The 16,784-nt window shown below is 52.1% G+C and overlaps 1 protein-coding gene across 8 annotated transcripts in view; it reads left to right on the top strand.

Moving 5' to 3' along the window:
- The window catches only part of GATAD2A (GATA zinc finger domain containing 2A), a 44,703-nt gene extending 30,511 nt beyond the window's left edge, over positions 1–14,192 (top strand). For 6 of the 8 annotated variants that reach the window (XM_052699982.1, XM_052699983.1, XM_052699984.1 and 3 more), the window contains 9 exons: positions 1,592–1,721; positions 2,232–2,363; positions 3,498–3,587; positions 5,497–5,628; positions 6,700–6,867; positions 7,475–7,754; positions 8,517–8,806; positions 9,342–9,525; positions 10,375–14,192. In XM_052699982.1, coding sequence (XP_052555942.1) covers positions 1,592–1,721; positions 2,232–2,363; positions 3,498–3,587; positions 5,497–5,628; positions 6,700–6,867; positions 7,475–7,754; positions 8,517–8,806; positions 9,342–9,525; positions 10,375–10,505 — 1,537 coding nt within the window. In that variant the 3' untranslated portion in view covers positions 10,506–14,192. The remainder of the gene's footprint in view (positions 1–1,591; positions 1,722–2,231; positions 2,364–3,497; positions 3,588–5,496; positions 5,629–6,699; positions 6,868–7,474; positions 7,755–8,516; positions 8,807–9,341; positions 9,526–10,374) is intronic. The other 2 variants (XM_052699988.1, XM_052699989.1) reach the window with 2 other exon arrangements.
- The last annotated feature ends 2,592 nt before the right edge of the window (positions 14,193–16,784 follow it).

Genomic DNA, 16,784 nt, shown 5'->3' with positions numbered 1-16,784 from the left:
GGAGTGCTGTGGTTTGGGAGGGGCCAAGATGCCACTCTGCCCCTGTGGTGCACGTGGGTCAGCTTGAAGGCCGGAGCAGGCAGCAAGGTCCCATGAGGTCCAGAACTGGGCGCCTCAGATCCCCATGGTTACACCAACCTCAGTTTGTGGGTGCCACGAGGGCCTGGATTCCTGCCTGGAGCAGCTCAGGCTGGCAGAAGGCTGCAACCACATCCCCACCTCCTGTCTGGACCTGGATGGTGCTGCTCCATGGCACACGCTGCCCACTGCCACCCACCACCAGGCCCTGTTCTGTTACAGCCCATCCGAGGGCACCAGCAGCCAGTTCCATGCCACCAGGTACAGAAACACACTGGAAACCTTCCACCTGTGCCTCTGCTGCTTTGGAAGCCCTCAGTTTCACTAGGTCGGGTTTACTGGCTCGCTGTGCCCTCTAGAGGACATTTCTCCCTTTGTAATCCTTTCACCAAAGTGGAAATTGCATTTTGAAAGCTTTCCATGCAGCTCTCGGCTGGCTTTGCTGTATCCCAAACGTGGCTCTGTCTGCTGTGGGTCTCCTGGTCTGCGGGGCACGCAGCTCTTCAGTGATGTTGCTCAGTGTGAATATCCTTCACGTCTCTAAATAAGATAATAAGGGTTAATTATTGGGTTCTTGATATACGGGGAGTAGCTGTAAAGCCTGGAAATCGTTCTTTAACCTGAGGGGTAATTACCCGATATGAAGAGGCAGAAAGCTTCCGTGCCACATCTCTTACCTGTGAGTAGTACAAGCCACACTTAAATATTTGCTTAGCCTTGCTTGGTACAAGCTCTCCAGGCATTTTTCCTAATGCATAACTCACCACAAATTTAGAAGGCTCACAGTGTAAACTTCATTGTTCCTACTTCTGGTTTTGGGTTTCAAGGAAAACAGCACGCAGCCGTGTGTGCGTTCTGCTCTTCTTGCTGTCAGCCCTTTCCAAAGCGCCGTCGCCGCTCCGCCTGCTCTGCTGCCCCCCCTGCTCTGCTGCCCCCCCTGCTCTGCTGTCCCCTGTGCTCTGCTCCTGACAAACCTCCCTGCTCCCGCAAACGGTGCTGTGTGCTTTGAGATCCCAAATCCTGGCACTGGAGAGGATCTGCTCCCTCCATCCCTGGATGGTGACCCCAGTGCATGGCTGGGTTCATTCCCAGCTGCTCAGGAAACTGATGTGCAGCAAAGGAGCAGCGCTGCCGTCTGCACATCACGTCCTCCCCGACCCTTTTATTTCTTTTTTAATGCAGTTTGCTGTTTCCTTCTGATGGAGCTGAGGGGTGAGAGGTGTAGGAAGGTTATGTCATGAGAAAGTGCTCAAACGTAGGTCAGTGACTGTGTGTGAGTTGTTTCAGTTGTTCTCTTAAGGGTAGCCTGGGTGGGGGCGGTCAGAATGCAAAATCCCTTACATTAGGAGAGGAAAAAGAGAAGGGGAGTCAGGTTCTTCCTTGCAGCACATTAAGGAGGCAGTAAGTTGAGAGATATGGGAATAATGTATCAGGAGGCTGTAAGTCACACCGTGCAGCACTTGTTGGCTTGTTTTTGTTAACTCATTCTCTGTGTTTTCCTTCTGATTTGCAGTGAAATAAAGAGAGAGAAGCGAGTCCCCTCCCCGGACGTCATAGTGCTGTCAGACAACGAGCCTTCTAGCCCTAGAATGAATGGTTTAACAAAGATAGCATTAAAAGAGACCAACACGGAGGCGCTCATGGTGAGTCCGCTTGTCCTGACGCACTGCAGCCCTGCTGTCCTCTGTTCCTGCAGAGCTGGGGGTCAGGGGATCCCTGACTGCACGAGGATTGGTTTGGGGGGGGTCCTGCAGCTGTTAGAGCCTGATGTGTGCTTTATTATTACTTTCTGGGCTCTCATCTCCTTAACCTTCATGTGCTTCTTAAGAGCACCTCTTTCAGAATGGACTTTTTAGCAGGGTTTATGGTGGTGGCCGCGGTATCCCGCACTCAGCGCTTGGCTCTTCATTCGACTTTTGTTTTTTCATTTCCTTTATGGAAATTACCAAAGCTTTTTTTTTTTTTCCCCCTTGGCCTTTGAGCTCTTTTTCCACCCTCAGTTTGTGTCCCTGCATTGCAGACATGTCAGTGATATTAAGACATACGTGACAATTACAAGGCAGCGAGTTCTTGTCGTAACTTGCATGGTATCTGTCTTTCCCTCTGCCCCCTCCCTATTTTCCCATCCTCAACTGCCTTACCCGGCCCTGCAGAAAAGCAGTCCTGAGGAGCGTGAGAGAATGATCAAGCAGCTGAAAGAAGAGCTACGGTTAGAGGAAGCAAAGCTTGTCCTGTTGAAAAAGTTACGGCAGAGTCAAATCCAGAAGGAGACCACTACTCAGAAGGTACGTCTGTTCCTGCTAGTCCTTACCTTGGAAAGAAGGAAAAAAAAATACATATATATTAAACTGTGGTAATTCCAGTGACTTGCAGAGCTTTTGAATGCAGCACATTTTGCTTTTTGCCAAACCTTTGTGAATTGAAGTGTATCCCATTAACCGTTCCTTCCTGCGGCATTTTGGTCTCGCCAAGATGAGAAGACAAGGCAGCTTATCCCATCAGCTCTATCCAAAAGCAGAACGGCTTTTTGGTAACCTCAGGTGTGTTAATGAGTGAAATGCACTGCAGGTTGCTAAACACAGTCCTTAAAGCAGCACAGAGAGAGCTGGCACGCGTTTGGAGGAGGATCTCCTGCGTAACAACCCTGCCAGCGTGGTTATGGATGTGCTCACATCCCCACCGCCAGGATCTGCTCTGCACAATTCCTGCCTTTCCTCCTCCTCTCTTCCCACCCCAGCAGAAATTCCCCCTTTGTGTCGAGGAGCTGCAGTGTCACCGTCAGGCTCAGGCTGTGTCCCAGTGCCATCTCACCTCTTTGACTTTGCAGCATGCGGTGCTGACGCAATGGATTTTGTGCAGGGGGAGCTGTGTAGGTGTCAGCTGGATGTTTGCACCTCTCTGGTTGGGTTTGCTTGTCGGTGTCTCTCTCCTGGACTTCTTGAGGTGGAAACGAAGCCGATGAAATAGCACGCAGTTCCCTGCTGAGTGATGAACTTGGGGTGCTGGAACTCGGCGGGGTCAGTTGGTGTATCCTCACCTTCACACCGAAGCCTTTAACTCTGTTTCACTTTGTTACGTTCAAACCCAATTAGTTGGAACCAGCAGTAACAGAGGATGAGGCTGAAACAGGCTGTGAGCCGAGGCTGCTAAAGCAGAGTTCTGCATTGCTGTGCTTTTGGTGCATAGGCTCTGTTCTTTTTCTGACATAACTTTATCTATACTTGCCTAATCACTTCTCCATTTAAATACGCCTGGTGAGGTGCTCGGAGGAAGCAAAGGGTGGGGGAAGGGGAAACCCACAGTCTTTGAAGATTCCCTTACTAAAGCGAAGGAGGTAAACGCTTTTGTTCCCTTAGCCTCTGTGATTCTGCCTACACCCTTACACTCCTCTGCTTTCTTTCTGGTTTTTCCTCTTCCAGCCTGCCTGTTCCTCTGGGAGTGCTGTGGCCACCCCTCCGCCCTTGGTGCGGGGCACGCAGAGTGTTCCTGCTGGCAAGCCGTCCCTGCAGGTCAGTGGGGCGGGCCAGGCTGCCAGGTAGGGCACACAGCAAGCAGGGCACGGGGCAGCACAGGCTGGCAGCTCACTGCTCACAGCCGGGTGGAAGCTCTGAGGCAGAGCCAGCACTCGCTCCCACAGACCCCACTGTAAGCTGTGTAGGAACGCTTGGGGTGGGAGGCAGAGGTAGGGCGTCGCACGCAGGTGCCCCTCCAAAGCTTATCCTCATCATCCTGGGACCTCATCTGCTCCACTGATAAAAGCACGCAGGTTGTGGCTGCTGACGACCTCTGTAGGAGCGCCGTGGCAGCCTGTTGTTGTGGGCTGCAGGTATTTAATTGTGCCTTCACTATGATCACCTGAAGGCTGCCGGGTTTTCCTTGGCTGAATGGCACGTGCTGGTGAGGAGGGTCTGTTCAGGCTGAGCTAAATGTGATGTTGGAAAGCCTTGGGGGGAACAAAGCAAGAGAGGGGATTGGCATCTGCCGGCCCGATCTTCCTCTGAGTTTGGGATCTTGCTTCACTTTCAAATTTAAAACGTTTCTGATCGTTTACCTCGGGCTGATCTGAAGCAAATTTCGAAACAGTTTCAGCACAAAATGCTTTCGCTTGGAAAATACCAGCTCTTCATCTGAGAGCCCCACGGAGTGCTCTGCATGAGGGGTGGGCTGGATGCGTGCTCCGTTTGGGAGCCGTTCTCAGAACTCGAGGCAATCAGCTTGAGTGTTCTCTTCCTTAAGGCGAGTTGCCTTCTCAGGTGACAGCACTTTCAGAGGAACTGGACCACGACTTAAATCCCCACACGTGGGCTGCGAGCCTGCAGCTGTGTGTGTGTGTGTGCCAGTGGGCAGAGCAGAGAGCTGGGAGCTGCGGATCCTGAGTTCAGTTTCTCGCTCTCGTTCGTGGTGTTTGGGCAAATGAATCTCACCTCCATCTGCTTTGGTTGTCTCTTTAATTCCTGCGTGTAGGAGTTAACATTTGGTCTCCAATTGGGGGGCGTAAAGAAGGGGATTGAGCTTCCCCCATCCTCAGCACGTGTGTGCACGCATTGGGAGCTCGTGGATGCGAGAGCTCCGGTGTGTGCAGATCTTACCTGGGGGGATGATGGTCAGTTTGGGGTCGGGGTGAGCGGGGTGGTGGACGTGCAGAGCCCCGTGAGCAGGGTTTGCTGCTCTGAGCAGCGCTTCCAGACGAGGCTGCGTCGTGCTCTGCAGGACTGTAAGTGATGCATGAAACCTTTGGCTGCGTTATGAGAAACTTCCAAGATGTATTACAGTCCACAGCTCAAAAAAGATGGTCGGTGGTGTTTCAGGCCTCTCTAGCTTGACTTCTTTTTTTTTTTCCCCTTTTCTTTCCTTCTTGCACACATGCCTGTGCCAAACCCCCCCAGCCTCCTGCATCCCCAGCTTCTGTCTGCCCTTTGCTTCTCCTCGGAGCCAGCACTGTGTATGGCCCCCCGTTCCTTCATCCTTCCAGAACATAAAGTTGCTCTTCACTGTTTGCTTGGAACGCTAGCTGTGCTGAAGCCAGCCTGGCTGTGTCCTGTGCTGCAGCCTTTGCTGTCCTCGTGCTGAAGGCAGATAGCATTCATCACATCAGGCACTGAGGAGAGCTGCTCTCATGCACACCGTGCTCCTGTTGCAGCGTGGCTCCCTGTGTCTCTCAGTGCAGTGGTTCTTGAGCTGCGCGGGGGGGGGGGGTGGATGGAGACGTCTTTCAGGGCTGCTCTTTACATGTTGAACTCTGTGCAGAGCGTGAGAGAGCAGCCCCTGAGCACACAGCCTGCCCACCTCTGCGTTCTGATGTCTGTATTGCTGAGTAACGTTTTGGATACTGCTTTTTTTGGTGCTCCGAGCAGAAGAGAGCATGCATCCAAATGCACCGGGATGAAACATGCAAGTAAACTGTCCTCTGTTTTTCAGACCTCTTCTACACGTATACCAGGCACTGTTATTCCTCCTCCGTTGGTTCGTGGTGGGCAGCAGACCTCTGCAAAATTAGGAACCCAGCAAAACACGCAGATAGTAATGCCACCTCTTGTCAGAGGAGCACAGGTATTTCCTTCCTGGTAGATCTGTTCTGTTTTTCCTGAGTGCGTCTGAAATGTTTCCTCAGCTGTCATTCTGCTTAGCTGGAAGGATCCTTCATAGCTTTCATTCACTGCTTAATAGAGGCATATTGCCACTGAAGGGCCGTTGCAGCTCCTGCTTGTCTTGCTGTCCCATAGCACTCCCAGTGAACATGGGAAGCCCCACGGTGATGCAGGATGCTGCCTTACCCACACTGTCCTCCCCTGGTTGCCCCAGAGGCACCTGCTTGCTTTATTACAAGAGCTGATGGAGGGGCTCCCAGCTTCACCCTCTGCCTGGGCGAGCAGCAGCAGAGGAAACAAACTGCAATCCCTCACTCTTCCATCTTTCTTTCCTCATTATTCTTTCTGTTGTATCAATTCCACCATTTCAAACATGAAAACTCCCCTTTTTTTTTTTTTTTTTAATTTGCTCAAATCGTGTCTGCCTTCAGGTTGAATAAGAGCTGCTGAAATGAGATAGCTGGAAATGGGGAAGTGCTGCTTTGCAGGGTCTTTATCACCTGTGGTGTCACTGAAGGAGTAGGAAAGCAAAGCTTAATTGCATTTGGCCTTCTGGACTTTAGGCTTCTGTGGGGAACTGAGGAAAACAATATTTTCTTGTTCAGTGAGGCTTTATTTTGTAGCAGAAGGTCTGCTTTTATCTACTGCATAGCCAGCATTAAGGGGAAGGCAGAGCACTTGGGGGTTCATCTGCTTTCTGTTCCGATACGGGGAAAACCTCATTCTGAGGAACAGCTTTCCTAACGCCTTTAAAATGAAACAGGCTCAACAGGCAGACCTTCTAGAAGAAATCTGACGTGGGAACTTTGCATTTTTGGCACGGCTCTCCAGCCTGCAGCGTGTGATGGCTTCTCATAGGAGCACCTCTTTTGACGCCACGTTCCAGTTGCTTTGTTTTGAAAGGGAGGAGCATCCCATTCTGACACAGACGCTTGTTGAGCTTTCTTGGCCTTCCCTTCCCGTCCCATTGACTCCCCACGCTTTTCTCCTGCTGTCTGACCTTTGCATCAACCCGTTTTCTGTGTCTTCCCAGCAAATCCACAACATCCGACAGCACTCCAGCACGGGGCCGCCTCCGCTGCTGCTGGCACCGCGGGCCTCGGTCCCCAGCGTGCAAATTCAGGGGCAGAGAATTATCCAGCAGGGTCTGATCCGTGTGGCCAACGTCCCCAATACCAGCCTGATCGTCAACATCCCGCAGGTGAGCACTGCAAAATCCTCTGTGCCAAAAAATCCTGCAAAATCCTCTGTGCCAAATGGAACGTTGAGTGCGGAGCTCATTTTGCACTCGGGGTTTGGATGCGGATGGAAACATGGGGGGTTTTTGGTCTCTCTTCGTTCTCGTGAGCACAGCTCAGGGTGGGCTTCTGTCTTGAGCAGCCTGCAGATCCTGCTGGTGCTGATGTTGTGTAAAAACTGTGGATGAAAGCGGTTTAAAGTACCCCTTTCCTTTCAAATCTCCAAATCTGTGTGATCGAATTGATAAGAAAGAAAAGTCAGTTCCTTGTGAAGGAATTGGAGGGTTGGGTGATAAGTAATGTGTGTAATGGGTGGCACACTGTTGCAATAAATGCCAATTCATTGCAATAAATGTCAATACTGCGACCTGTTGGTCACTGCAGAAGTGAGCTTTAGGGGCAGGCTGTCCAGTGCCCCCCCTGAGCACCTTGAAGGTACTCATGGAGCACCCCCAGCTGATGGGAGTCACTGAGTCCCAACTCCTGATCGCTGCTCGTTGCCCCCCAGCACAGCCCTGCTGTACCGAGGTGCCCCGGCACGTCACTAAACTCTGTCTTCTTTCCTCCAAGGCCTCTCCAACTTCAATCAAAGGTACAACAGTGACATCAGCTCAGGCCAATGCCACCTCCACCAGCGCCGCTTCCATCGTCAACTCCAACGAGTCGCCCGCCAGCCGGCAGGCTGCAGCCAAGCTGGCGCTGCGGAAGCAGCTGGAGAAGACACTGCTGGAGATCCCTCCTCCAAAGCCACCTGCTCCAGAGATGAACTTCCTGCCCAGCGCGGCTAATAACGAATTTATTTACCTAGTTGGATTGGAGGAAGTTGTGCAGAATTTGCTGGAAACTCAAGGTGAGATGGCAGTTCCCCAAAAGTGAGGAGAGAACCTTTCCCATCCGTGATGGGAACAGCAGGCAGCAAGTCAGGCTTTCCAGGACTAATCTGTCTAATCTGGGGCTCGCTTCCATCCCCAGCTTTCAACTTGCTGTACCTGTAAAGGTGTAGAGCTGCACGGTGCTGGGATTTCCCAGAGGCTGGGCAGTGGTTCAGTTCTCCCTGGTGCAGGTGACTTCCTGTCATCCAGGTTTATGCATCACCACGGTGTTCTCCATCTGCGTTGTCAGCAGATGAAGGGATGTTCCTGGGGAGAAATGAGAGTGGTGTCCTGGAGGAACTGCCTCCAAACAAATGAAAACTCCAGCTCTGTTGCCGAGTCCATGCAGAAGACAAGAAGAAAATCTGAGTTGGTTACAGGCTCTCCTTGTCCCTTCTAGGCTGCAGACCTCTCTGTCAGGTGTTTCGTAACTGTCAAAGTAAACAGTTGAGCAGATTTTGTCTCAACAAATAGCACCAGTTCTCTTGCCTCACTCCCTGATTTCTGCAGTGTGTCTTGCCATTCAGGATGGTTTGAGGAGGGTGAGGAAAGAAGGATCTGCAGGATGCCTGCACACCAACAAAGGGAGCCAAAAGAACGTCTGATAGTGCAAAAGGCTGAGGAGGGAGGGGGAGGAGTGGAAGGTGGTGTGTTTTTGGTGATGGAGAATCTGGAGGCTTGTCGTAGGTGACTTGTAGAAATGAGAGCTGGAGCTGAGCTCACCTGGCTGTGTCCTGCAGGTAAAGTTTCCATCCCTGTTTCATCCCGTGAGCCCTACATGTGTGCTCAGTGTAAGACTGACTTCACCTGCCGCTGGAGGGAGGAGAAGAACGGAACCATCATGTGTGAAACCTGTATGACATCCAATCAGAAAAAGGCCTTGAAAGCAGAGCACACCAACAGGCTGAAGGCTGCCTTCGTCAAAGCTCTGCAGCAGGAGCAGGAGATTGAGCAGAGGATACTGCAACAGACTGCATCTCCTGTACAGAGCAAGTCAGACCCCATCGTGCAGCACCACTCGCTCAAGCAGGTGAGGCTCTGGCTGCACGAAGCCCCATCTCTGTTTTCTTTAGGATGAAATGAAATGAAAAAGACTTGCTCCAGTGCTAAATACATGGGAATAAATGTAGCTCAGGTAGGGAGCTGAGCTGGGAGCTTGTGGTGGTGGTTGTGAAGCTTTGAGGTAACGGGCAGCCGTCATCTGTGGTGGAAACTGCATCTCACACAGCTTATAAAACCACCTCTTAGTTGGGAAGAGTCAGCTCAGGTGCTGCTTTGAGTTGAAATAAGCAAGGCACCGATTCTTTAGGCAGAGGAGATGCTGGTGTTAGAGGTGCTTACCCAGCACATCTTTCTGCGTTCTTACAGCTACTTTCAGGAACACAAAACTGATCTCTTGGTTTGATTTAGAGATGTTTTAGAGGTTTTCAGACCTGGGACTAATAGCTCATTCTGGGTTTGGCAGAGGAAGGCGAGAAAAGTCAGGCAGTAAATGTTGGCCGAGGCTCTGGGGGGTGAAGGAGGGATTCTCCCTGTGCCTGTCTGACTGTCTGCTCTCTATCCAGACTTCTAGCCAGATGTCTCGAGGCTCTGGAGCCCCACGGGGGGTGTTGCATGCATTTAGCCAGTCACCCAAGTTGCAGAATGCCTCGTCTGCAGCAGCACTTGGGAGTAGGCCAGGTAAGCATGCTGAGAGACCTGTCAGCAAGGGCAGTGCTGCCGCCTGGAAGAAGACTCCCATCAACACAGGTAGATTTCTTTCTGAAATTTCTTTTCTTTTCTTTCTGCTTATTAGCTGCAATCTGTCCAACAGCTCTTTGGGGAAGGATGCTTTTTCCTGGCTGTCCCCAGGCTGTGCTCTCAGTCTGGGTGTTGAAGCCTTGGCTTCTGCTGCGGTTTGAGCTCCTCAAAGGAGGCACGAGCAAAAGCTGCTGCTTTACAGAGCCGTAAGCAGCCTGGATAACGTACTGTCAGATGCTCTTTGGTGGCTTTGTGCAGTCAGTGCCACGCTGCTGGGGTTTGTTGTGCGTTTCTGGGACCTGAGTTTGGTCAGGTCGCATCAAAGCACATCAAGTAAAGGAATGGTTTTGCTGCAGGTGAGGCTGCAGCACATCCTCGCAGCGTTCTGCAGGACCTGAACCAACTGAAGCTGTTGTTTGGAACAGATTGAAAGTTAAATTCTTATTTAATCTCTTCTGTATGTAAGAATCTGACTGTGGAGCTATTTATTTTTAAGTGATCATTAGGATCTCCAGGAAGGAAGCAGCATAGCAATTGGCTGCCTTCTGATCTACTTTCATGCTCAGTATTGAATGGTTTATATTTTTTCCTCCTGACAGCTTAATTTACCACTTCAGCACGATTTCATTGCAGAGAGCCCAAGTCTGCTCAACTCTTCATTTCTGATACGAAACCTTAGTGCTGTTGGCTTGGCTGATGTTGGACCTTTGGAGGTTCTGACCTTCTGTAGCACACGAGTTGCTGCGGGCCCACTTCCATTACTTGTTTTTGTGCAGGTTAAAGGGGAGTGGTGCTTATTTGCCGCTGGTTTCACCGTGCTGTGACCTTCATCCTCTCTTCTCTGTTGTGTCTCCCCAGGTGGGGCTCTGCCCTTTGTTAGCCCCAGTCTAGCTGTGCACAAGTCCTCCTCGGCAGTAGACCGCCAGCGTGAGTATCTGCTGGATATGATCCCCCCGCGGTCCATCCCACAGTCTGCCACGTGGAAATAATGCAGAGGAACGCCCGAGAGGAAGACTTTCCTGTTTCTGCCATCCTTTTTATACCACACGACAGTGGAATCTGCTTTAATCCCAGCTGGATACGCCCCAGGCTTTATAGGATGCGAGAAGACCACTCCTCATGCCATCGAGTGCTGCTGTCCCTGCTATGAGAAACGACGCCGCGTGGGTGGGAAAGACTCGAGCTCCTTTGGTTATCAGATCCTTGTGACTGACTGATAATGAAGGCTGTCAGGGAAGGGGAAGAATTCTTATTTTTTGGGCTTTATACATTTTAGTTTGGATTTTCTTTGTCACCAGCACAAGAGGAGGACTGAGTGACTCTGCCTTCGGTTTCTTGGTTCACCACGGAGCGTGGATGGTGGCCTGGGGAGAGCAGCTCCCACCTGTCCTGCAGACACATTTAGTGAGCCGAGGTCATGTTTGCTTTACTTCCCTGCCCCTCCTCAGCCAGGAAGGCAGCCTGCAGATGATAATGTCTCAAAAATCCGCTGATGATGAGCTAATGATAAATAAGCAAACTGAAATTCCACTCGAGTCTGTTGTTTTCTAAGGGACTGGTGCCACCGCAACCCGTCCGGTGGGTGGGACCCCGTGCAGGAGCCTCTCACTTCTGTTGGATTCTGTTTGGAATAGACTTTGAACTGCTGGTAGTCTAAAAATCTAATTTACTGCATAGACAAAACACCTTTTGTTCGATCTTTCTAATTCAGCCGAGAGCAGTTGGGCCTTTCTTACGTTCCCAGAGGACTTGAACGAGTGAAACTGTTTGGGATTATTATTATTTCCTTTTTTTTTTTTTTTTTCCTTTTTTTCCTTTTTTTTTGGAGGTTTTTTTGTTGTTTTGAGCGATTTTACTCCAAATCCAGGAGCTGCAGGAGCTGCAGACGCAGTCAGAAGGGCGAGCAGAAGGATGGGGGCCGTGGCTGTGCTGAACGCTGCGCCCGCTGCTCCCCCCCCAGCCGCTCCCCGGCCGCTGCAGTATTGCGTTTTGATAGAGCTTTAGGTGACCCTGCTTTAAGGACAGGTTTCTACGTGGTTTTAATATATTTCGGGGATTTCCACAGGTTTTCAGCCCAGCTCCCTCAGGTCCGGTTTGTCTCCTCGTCATCTTCTCTCCTTCTTCCCCGCGCTTCTCCCAAATTCACGTCCAGTTCGAGTGGCAGAAAGACTTTGCCTTACTACTTACGTTGCATATCAGTGCTGGAAGTAGTGCTGATGAGAATTATTTGCAGAATTATATATATATCTATATATCTATATATGAAAGAAAAAAGGGGGAGGGGGCGCGACTCAGCCCCTGTGCTGGGTCTTATTTTCTTAGCAGCTGCTGTTGGATCTCAGTCTGAAGCAGCCTCTGCGCAGGGCCGTCCCCAGGTCGAGCCGTGGCATAGTGGGAAAGAGGACTCGTCCATTTGAGCCCCTGTTCTGTTGTGTGAATATCAATATTTAGATACTTTGGAAACTGTTGGGTAGCCTAGAGAGCCTAGTTTTGCAAAACGGTCTTTGTTGCTGTATAAAGCCCTAGGATTTCAATTTGACTTTGTTTTGTTTTTTTCCTCTGTTTGTTTTACAAATGTAAATCAAGAGCGAACTGGGCACGAGAGGAATTCATTGTGTTGGGTTCATTTTTCTTTTCATTCCGGGGTATTTTGGATCGGGAGATGTGGAGAGAGAGAGAGAGAGAGAGAAATGGAGTGCATTTTATTTTTGCACTTTGAAATATTACAGAATTGTTTCAGTTCTTTACACGTGTGGAGTTTTCTTGTATTTTATTTTATTTTTCTCTCTTCTGACCAATGCCTGCATTACCACCAGAACAGAGCTGAAACCTGGCCTGGGGAGGGAGACCTTGTTCGTCCAGAAGGAAAAAAAGCAAAACTTCTCTCCATTTGAAATGCAGATGCGTCGGGGGGGGAGGAGCGACGTCTGCTTTGTGTGTCACAGCTGGGAAAGAGGGAGTGGAAAGAGGGGCAGAAGTATGAAAAGCACCCGGGTGAAAAGCGATGTCAGCGCCTGTTTGGGCACAGCAGCTCCTCCTGTTCCAGCGCGGCCCGCAGGGGAGACCTGGCACTGAGCTCAGTGCGATGGGAGACAGCTCAGAACCGAGAGCACAAAGCGCGGAGCATCTTGCAAACGCTGCTCCCTCGCGATGCTGGACCACAGCGAGCTTTGATTCGATAAACCGAGGGGCCCCGCGAGCGCTGTGCGTTGGGGCAGCGTTGCTCCAGGAGGGTTTTAACCCACAGATCCAGCCCAGCCATCGCTGCTGGCATCCAGAGCCGGTCTGACATCGTTTTTTATCTGTGGTTCTTGGAGCGCTGCAGGTAACTTCCATATTTATTGCATGTGTCGCTGCAAAGCCCTGCCCGGCTGCTGCGGCAGAACGCGAGCGCTGAGCCTCGCTGCACGGCCGGGGCTGCGTTGTTCTGCTCAGCGCCGCGCTGCGCGGGCATCTCCTGCTCCCCTGCCAGAGCAAAGAGGAGAAAAAGGCAAAAGCAGAACAGCTCGGTGGGCTGGAATTGGGACGGAATTGGGGCGGAATTGGGACGGAATTGGGACGGAATTGTCCCAGAGCGGCGCTGCGCCTCGAGGTGACGCCGCTGGGGGCGGCGGCGGAGGAGCCGTGCGGAACAAACCTCCGCTCCGCGCTGCCGCTGCTGGGCTGCCGGCACCGAAGGGCCCCCGCTGCACTGCGGGCAGAGCTCCGAACAAAGGCCGGCCGCCGCTTCGCTGCACGGCGCTGCATGAGCCGGGGACGGTGCTGCAGGCTTCCACCTCTCCTGGGGAGAGGCTGAGAGCAGCGTTGGTTCTCGCAAGCCATATAACCTTTCTCGGAGACGTTGCAACTACGAGATTTTATAATACAGTAATAAACGCCGATGACTTATTGTACTTAGATTTTAGCGACTTGTGAAATAAACCCCTGATTTTCATTTGAAACCAGTGTTGCGATTCTGGGAGCCGTGTGGTTTGTTAATTATTTGGTTTTTTTGGGCGGGAGGGGGGGGTTGTTATAATTACGGCTTAATTTATTGCCCAGGCGGCGCTCAGGGCAGCCCGGTGACGGCGTGGCCCTGGGGCTGCGCTCCTCGTTGTGCCACGCACGGCGTCCCTGCCGGGCTGCTGAGGAAGATGCTGGCTTAACGCTGCCCTCCCAGTAGCTCAGTGCCGCGGGTTTCTTTGCTTCTTTTCCCGTTTTTCTGATCGTTTTAGGAGCCTTTGCCTCCGAATCGTCAGACCTCGCCGTCCCTGTTTTATTTTTGCTTACTAAGGAGGGGAAAAAAAAATGGCCAAAGGGCAGCAAAGGATTGGGAAGAGGGGATGTGGGCTGCAGGAGGGATCAGAGCCACTGCGTTCAGAGCCTTTATCACCTCCTTTCCGAAGGAGAGGGAGCAGAAGGCGACTTTTTTAATGATAAAGATATAAATATATATATATATGATGCAAAAAAGAACCTCAAGGAACCGCAGGAGTGTTTGTCTGCTTAAGGCAGTTACGCTGTGTGTCGCCTTTCAGCGGAACGATTTGCATTGTGCTTTTTTTTTTTTAATGAGAAGGATTTATAATCATTAACAAAGTGTAACAGTGAGGTTACAGCAGCGCAGGGTTTGGTTTTGTCACTCGTGTTTATTGTGACTCTAAATCTTTTGATGAAAAAAAAAAAAAAAAGATATATATATCAAAACTTTAAAAAGAAAAAAAAGTTCCCACTGATCGTCCCCAAGGGAGGAAGAACCTGAACTCAATAACTGTGCGTTGTGTTGTGAGGGGGGTTTTGGTGTTTGGATGACAATAAACAAGTGGACAAAGTCCTGTGTCTGGCTGTCATTGGGGGCCTGGGGTGGATGGGGGGCGGGGGTGGGGGTGGTGTTAATGGTGGTGGTGGTGACGATGGTGGCAGCGGTGTCAATGATGGTGATGGTGGTCATGGTGGCATCAGTGGTGGCCACGGTGGTGTCAGTGATGGTGGTGTTGGTGTCAGTGATGGCAGTCAGTGGTGGTCAAGGTATCAATGATGGCAGTGGTGTCAATGATGGTGATGGTGGTTGTGGTGATGTCAGTGATGATGGCGGTGGTGATGATGATGATGGCGGGGTGGTTGTGGTGGTGTCATTGATGGCAGTGGTGTCAGTGATGGTGATGGTGGTCATGGTGGCATCAGTGGTGGCCACGGTGGTGTCTGATGGTGGTGTTGGTGGCGATGATGGCAACGGTGGTGTCAAGGGTGGTGTTGGTGTCAGTGATGGCAGTGGTGGTCAAGGTATCAATGATGGCAGTGATGTCAATGATGGTGATGGTGGTCATGGTGGCGTCGGTGATGATGGTGATGTCAATGGTGGTGATGATGACTGAGTGGTTGTGGTGACGTCATTGATGGCAGTGGTGTCAATGATGGTGATGGTGGTTGTGGTGATGTCAGTGATGATGGTGGTGGTGATGATGATGATGATGATGGCAGGGGTGATTGTGGTGGTGTCATTGATGGCAGTGGTGTCAGTGATGGTGATGGTGGTCATGGTGGCATCAGTGGTGGCCACGGTGGTGTCTGATGGTGGTGTTGGTGTCAGTAATGGCAGTCAGTGGTGGTCAAGGTATCAATGATGGCAGTGGTGTCAGTGATGGTGATGGTGGTTGTGGTGATGTCAGTGATGATGGTGGTGGTGATGATGATGATGGCGGGGTGGTTGTGGTGGTGTCATTGATGGCAGTGATGTCAACGATGGTGATGGTGGTCATGGTGGCATCGGTGATGATGGTGATGTCAATGGTGGTGGTGATGATGATTGAGGTGGTCGTTGGTGGTGTCAGTGATGATGGTGGTGTTGGTACCAACAATGGCAAAGGTGGTGTCAATGGTGGTGGCAGTGGTGGCGGTGGTGATGGCAGTGATGGTTGTGATATCAGTGATGGCAGTGGTGTCAGTGATGGCAATGGTGGCCATGATGGTGGCTGTGATGATGGGGATGTTGGTGGCAGTGATGGTTGTGGTGGTCATGGCGATGGCAGTGATGATGGTGATGATGTCAATGGTGGTTGTGGTTGCAGTGTTGATGGTGGTGATGGCAGCGGTGGTTGTGGTGGTGTCAACGATGGTGGTGGTCATGGAGGTGTCAGTGATGATGGTGGGGATGGCGCTGGTGACGACAATGGTGATGCTGTCAGTGATGGCAGTGTTGTGGTGCTGATGATGACGGCGATGATGGTGGTGGATTGCAGGTGCTGTGTAGATCTCCATCACTGCCCACTCCTCCCCCCGAGGAGTGCAGTCGCTTCTCCCAAACCCACAATGGAGGATGGGGAGGAGATGGAACCGGTGTGGATTTTCACAAACAGAACTGAAAAGCTGCAGATGGTCTCAGCCCTTCCATCGCACTCCATGTCTGAGCTCCCATCGTTCTGCACAGACCAACGGACCCCGCTCAGTGCGCGGGACAACGGGGAGGGAAGCGGTTTGGTGACAGCGGGAACAACCAACCCCGTTTGGCGTCACAGAGCGGGCAGAGCCGAGGCTTTGGGAGCACCGCATCCCCGAGCACAGCGCTCAGCAGGGCGGGCACAGCAGCAAAACCCCCGGCAAACGAAGCCCACGCCGAGCAGGAGCGCAGCCCCACTGTTGTGCGGCGTTTGTAACGGCCGGCCGGCGCTGCTCCAATCGCACAGCGGCGAAGTTACGGAGCAGCGATTTCTTTCCATTCCTTTGGGATAACTTCAATATCCGCGGTTGTGAATACCAACGTGCGGCTCCCAGCGCTGCTCCCTCCGCTCCAATCCTCCAAAACCCCGCTTCTCGGGCTCCGTCTCAGCACAGCGCTCTGAGACCCCGCACCCAGCGCCGCTCCCCCTTCACCCCCCCCACCTCCGCCGCCATCTGCGCTCATTAACGGCCGCCGCGGGATTAGGGTGCGATTAGGGTTTAAGGGGGCGGGGGCTTGGGGGTGACCTCGATCTGCAGCGCGGCCGCCCGGGGGTGGGGGGAAGGGGGTCGGGGGTGCTGAGCTTTGAGCGCTTTCCGTGCGCGCACCTGCGTGCGCGCTCTCTGGCACGCATTTTGCTGCGCGCGTGCTCGTGCGCGCACATTTCGGCACATACGGAAATTTACCCGAGCGTTCAGCTGCGCGCTCCGCACCGGGTGGGGCCCACCGACTCCTCGGTGCCGTTTCCCCTTTAAGGCCGCCGCGCTCGGCGGGAGGTCCGTGGGGTGGGGGCGCTCTCGCGCAGCGCTCCCACTACAGAGCGCTTCCGGTGAGGGCGGCGGAAGTGACGTAG

The sequence above is a fragment of the Tympanuchus pallidicinctus genome, unplaced genomic scaffold, assembly GCF_026119805.1.
Source record: "Tympanuchus pallidicinctus isolate F22 unplaced genomic scaffold, pur_lepc_1.0 scaffold38, whole genome shotgun sequence".
Taxonomy (NCBI): Eukaryota; Metazoa; Chordata; class Aves; order Galliformes; family Phasianidae; genus Tympanuchus; species Tympanuchus pallidicinctus.
This window is presented reverse-complemented; position numbering and strand designations above follow the sequence as displayed.